Below are 5,825 nucleotides of genomic sequence, written 5' to 3'. Positions count from 1 at the left end.
CACATTTTTATTTAACACAGATTAAATTCACCAATTATTTGATGTATTGAGGAAGACTAACAGAGCTGCAGTAACCTTTGTGCAGTACTGAGTACAAAACCAACTCATGTCAGTTACTCTTGGGAAAAGGTCATAAGCTTCCAATTATTTAAAAATTTTAAAAGAATATGCTAATATTAAAGTTAATAAACTTTTGACAATTACCTCTTTTGAAAGAGAACTAGACTAAAAATATAAATAGTGGAGTTTTATTCTTTCCAGGGAACACTGACATGCATCAGAAATGTGAATTATAAGTGTGGGGGACTTTGGAGAACAGGTATGCTCTGAGAGCATCATTTTACTTTACTGGAGGACATAGTATGAACAAATTAATTTCCATGATGTGTTTTGCATGTCTATTTCTTTTGCAGAACCAGCTGAAAGAAAAATGAAGACCACTTTCTGCTTGTGTTTATTGCTAGTTGGTTTGCATACTGTTGCCCTGCGTCATCAGCATCCTCACTACCGTAATAAGCAGGATGATGCTAAAGGGACATATTATCCAGGACATAATTCTCAGTGGGAAGAAGCTTCTCCACTTAAGAACAAAACCTTTGTCAAACTAGTTTTCAGCAATGCTGACTTCGCATTTTCCTTTTACAAGCTGGTTGCATCTGAAGCAATGGACAAAAATATTTTCTTTTCACCCATAAGCATCTCTGCTTCCTTTGCAATGCTGGCACTTGGTGCCAAGGCTGTGACACTGACACAGATTTTGGAAGGGCTTGCCTTTAACCTGAAAAAGACTCAGGAACGGCAAATACATGAAGGTTTTTGCCAACTCCTCCACATGCTGAACCGTTCAGATAGTGAGTTCCAGCTGAACCTGGGCAATGTCCTTTTTATAGAAGAGACACTAAAACCACTACAGAAGTTCTTTGATGATGTCAAAAGCTTTTATGAGTCTGAAGTCTTTTCTACTGACTTTAACAACTCTGTTGGTGCTGAGACTCAGATCAACAGTTATATTGAGGAAAAGACAAATGGGAAAATAGTTAAACTAGTGGAAAATCTTGATCCCCTGACTGCAATGGTTCTCGTTAACTATGTCTTCTTTAAAGGTAAGATATATCAAAGGGTGCAAAGATAATGCTTATTACAGAGAATGAAAATAGAAAAAAATTAAATATTTTAAAAAAAGGAAATCATGTTCAATATCTGGACAGTATAACTATAAACCCATGTATATTTGTTGCCGGTAAAAATATGTCCTCACCTGCTTTAATGAAATTTTAAATCAAATTTTCTTTATTGAATTTGGTTAATTTTGTCATGTGATCATAGACTCATGCTGTAGTGAAAGATGGTGTTTTCAGTATTATCTGTCTGTAATTGTCTTTAAGCACCTAAAAAAAATACATATGCAATGCTGTAACACCTGAGGATGCAGCAACATGAAAAGGATATTTACTCTAATGAAAGGAAGGCTGTGGAACTAGGCCCTGTTTTATTCACTGTGACCATTCCTCTTTGTATTCCACTGAATACATTTTCTTTTTGTCATAAGCCCATTGGGAGAAACCCTTCAGTACAGCACTGACAAAACAGGAGGACTTTTTTGTGGATCAGAAAACATCTGTAAAAGTTGACATGATGTATCGAAAGGGTTACTACAGAAATTACTTTGATGAAGAGCTGTCCTGTTGGCTGGTTCAGATTCCTTACAATGGAGACGTTGCAGCATTATTTGTTTTGCCTGATGAAGGGAAGATGAAGCAGGTAGAAGATGCCCTCTTGAAAAGAACTGTAACTAAATGGGAAAAGTCCCTCCAAGACAGGTAAGACTTTTTGCTAAGGTGAGAGGTGACCATATTACAGATTAGTTGAGTTTATCTCTCCAAGACAAAACATAAAGGACAGGTTATTTGACTGAACTCTATACACTTAATCTATAGACTTGACTCTATGATAGACTTCTCTTTTCTTAGCTGGAAAATGAAAATGAAAAAGAGCTATGTCTAGTGAACAAATAGGTCATTGAGCTTGGGATTCATCTTGGGTTCAGTTTCTGATTCAACCAAAAATTTCTTAGCACCATGATGAGGTCAACAGACCTTTGTTTCAAACAAGCACTGGGAAACTACAATGGAGTAGCTGTTAGGTGTTATGCTGAGGACATTCTGTGTAAAAGTGGATTAATTCACCACTACTGCAGCTATTTCTGTGGTGGCCAAGGCCCTGCTGTGTATTTGAACAGCCTTAGGTCAGCTAGCTACAATCTTTTGACAAAGCCCTTCTACCTGGCAGTAGTAGCTCTGTTTGCCACTGAGTTGGTAAGGCTGTGTCTCCACCCCACTCCTCAAACCCCACTGCAGAGGCAGGAGCTAGCACAGGCTTATTCTGTTCCAACCCTCCACATTAAGTAGCTAACCTGATCAGAAGTGCTATCCAAACCCTGACAGAAAGCTGTAAATACTTAGAAAAACAAATGTGAAGTGTCAATATACTGAAGTCATTAAGGACCGTTGCCTAGATGATGTCCCTATTTGTGTTGTTTGTTACAGAAAAATACATCTGCACATTCCAAAATTTTCTATTTCTGGTACCTATGATGTGAAAAATATAGTCAAACAAATGGGTATGGTCAATCTGTTTACTGAACAAGCTGATCTCTCAGGGATTACTGAGGAGCCTGGACTGACGGTTTCAAAAGTAAGTCAGCATATGAAAGCAACCACAGGATTTGCCTGTTCCCAGGAACCTGACAATAATATTCCATGAAAAGCTTATCCCAGTCTCTCTGAAGCATCACTCATTCACCAACAGCTGCCAGTCTGGAAGCAAAGAAAGCCCTGTCTGTCATAAACCTGAAGCCAAACATGCTTACAAGGGGTTAGAAAGGCATGGTTGGAGGATGAGGATGAAAACATACATATAATTAAATGCTCTTTTGGCTACTAAACAAAATTATCTAAATGGAGAGCATGAGTTTTGGTAAAATTTCCTCTAATTCTTTCTACACAGGGCAAAGGGCTGTTATTCCTGCCCTTCTAGTGTTCTCAAAAAGTTATTTTTTCCAGCTAGATGACAGGGTAAATTCACAATAATACATAAAGCTGCCAAAGACAAAATTGAGTCTCGGCTAAATTATGAGGTTTCTTTGCTTCCAGAGTTTCTTGTCATCAGTCATCTTGAGTGCTCTTTGGCTGCCTGCAGTTTGAGGGTTACTCTCTGCACAAGCAGTGAAGGAGGATGGCTTGAGTGGTGTGATGGCTGTTGGTGCTGTGATGGGAACGGGAGCAACTGGGGATGACCTTCCCAGAGCTGCTGCTGCTCAGTCTTGCTCCAGGCAGGGCTCCCTTTGCCTGGCCAAAGTGAAGAGGGTGGCAGGCTGCTCTCCTCTTGCTGGCTTGTCAGCTGGAGGCTGTTTGCTTTGTTCCTTGCAGGTGATCCACAGAGCCGTGCTGAATGTTCATGAGAACGGCACTGAGGCAGCCGGGGCCACGGTGAAAGAGATTACCTGGAGATCTGGGGATTTTCCTCGCCCACCTCGGGTCAGATTCAACAGACCATTCCTCCTGCTGATTCTGGATAAGTTCACCCACACTGTCCTCTTCATTGGGAAAATTGTAAACCCTCAGAAAAATGACTGATTGATGAAACTTATGCACATCACTGTCTAAATTCCTGTGATCCAGTGAAACACTTATGTATGCATATCACCCTGTGCTAGTGCTCATCTTTCAACCATTATCCTTAGAAGCCTTATTAAACCCTTACAACACTAAAACTATTTTTCCTTGTCCAAAAGTCACTAGGATTTCCCACAGCCTACACCTGAATATAGCATGTAGTGTTAATGAAATACAAGTCACTTTTCACCAGTTTTGTAAGAAGCCCTTTCTGATGTGCTTCTGTGGGGTATTCAGCTGGTTCAAAGTCTCCAACTGATGTAGGTATTACTGTACAGTCACAGGGTGTGCATGTGAAAAGAGAAACAGGAAAAATGAGGTGCAAGTTGTAAGTCCTCTATGTGTAATCCACTAACCCTTGACAATACACTTAGATGCAGATTTCTTTAATATTGGAGTGAATTTTCATTAATTTCTTCACGTTTTGTAAACAAGCATGGCATGAAACTGCAGGATCAGTGGCTGAGATGTTGGAGGACACCACCAGTGGAAAGGGCTGATGAGTACAGCTGCTGTTTTAGCTTGCCTTCCTCTGTCTCCTCCTCAGCAGAAGCCCTCAGCATGGAGACAAGAAGGCTGCTTTGCTGTACAGATAATTTAAATTCCACTAAGGAAGGAATGCATAGCAGAAAAAAGACTTTTGTTTTATCCTACTAATGTAACAATTGTTGCTAACTCCCTGAGATAAAAGCCTGATGGAGTAGTCTATGACATAGCACCAGTTTCCTTTTCATAGATTTGTTGTCACTGTCATTTCTTGTTTCTACTGACGCCGCCTTCAGTATTCACTTTCCAGCTAGACTTGACAGATTGTGGTAGAAAAAAGGAGGAATGCAAATTATAACTCCAGAAAGTTTGCACTTCCTCAGTAGGAACTGCAATGCTTTCCTAGGGACTTGGTTTAAGCTATCATAAACACATATAAAAAATACAGAAAATATTTCAGAAGTCACTTTTCTAAATGTTAGGAGTAGATTACTGTTATAGAGTAAAAGCAGTCTGGGAATTGACATTCCTACCTTTTCTAACCTTAAGGTTCCTTGAATCCAGCTGGACTAGATAATTGCCTGATTATGAAACATAACTTCACTCACAAAGAAGTAAATATTTAAATTATTTTATTATCTATTGCTTTAGTTTTTAAATCAACATCTTTAGTGCATCTCATTAAAATACAGAAAGCCAAAGAAAGCATGTAAATTATAGATTGATTAAATCTTTTGTTACAGAATATCTCAAACTGGTAGAAAAAATAAAAAAAATGACAATGTTTTTGACCTTAATTTCTTAAGATCCCTGTGAAAAATATAACATAAAAACTGTGGTGAATATTTCTAAAACATAATTCTTTTTTTGGTTTGAGGATCTTTATTTTCTTTCACATTAAACCAGTGTCATCAATATGAGTAAATTGTAGTGCAAGAATACCAATAAGGAATAGAAAAAACATTCCATGTCTATCTGCAGACAAGTAATACTTGATATTCACTTTTAAAGTCCTCCTCAAAATCACATAAATCAATGACAAAAGTTTCTTACTCATAACTGTATTTACTATGTTCCATATTTAGTAACAAGTAGTTGTCTTCATGCCTCTAAACGTATAAGGACTTGGTCTAGGTGAAATACAGATAAATTTATTCTACAAAGATCATTTAAAACTTCTTGCCAAATCTCAGGGCTAACTCAGGATGAATTGTCAAAGTCCTGCTTTGCAATGACAAATAACTCTGTAGGCAAATATCAAGAGACCATGTTTGTTGTTCATCATGGACCTCAGATCAATAATCTCTGTTTGTTGGTAGGAAAAAATATCTGAGTGCTATTTTGCCAACCACATTTCACTTTGAGAAGTAACCTTGCCTCTTAACTCATTTGAAAGTGGATAGACAAAAATGAAGCTGATTTAAGAACTGGATGACCAGAAAACATCTTGGTAAGGAACCATCTTCAGACAGGTGTAGGAACCATACATGTCTTGCCTTGGTTTCCTTTCCATTTTAGCGAAAACCAGGGCATGCCTTTCACTGCAAATGTGCAGCAAATTTGTGTAGTAAATAATGAGCTCAGAAGGATTGCACAACCCCCCACAAAAATGTCAGCATTAAGGTTGTCACAAACCCACTGCAGTCATGGTTTGCTCAGGACAGT

General features: G+C 38.4%; 1 protein-coding gene across 1 annotated transcript; it reads left to right on the top strand.

Moving 5' to 3' along the window:
- Window positions 1-362: 362 nt before the first annotated feature.
- On the top strand, window positions 363-3,635 carry LOC136557939 (alpha-1-antitrypsin-like). Its single transcript, XM_066552163.1, is given in 5 exon segments — window positions 363-392; window positions 395-1,103; window positions 1,550-1,820; window positions 2,547-2,694; window positions 3,429-3,635. Coding segments are annotated over 5 exon segments (1,365 nt in total).
- Window positions 3,636-5,825: the final 2,190 nt, after the last annotated feature.

This window comes from Molothrus aeneus, chromosome 6 (genome assembly GCF_037042795.1).
Source record: "Molothrus aeneus isolate 106 chromosome 6, BPBGC_Maene_1.0, whole genome shotgun sequence".
In the NCBI taxonomy this organism is placed as follows: Eukaryota; Metazoa; Chordata; class Aves; order Passeriformes; family Icteridae; genus Molothrus; species Molothrus aeneus.
The sequence above is the reverse complement of the archived record's forward strand: the minus strand, read 5'-3'. Positions and strand labels throughout refer to the sequence as shown.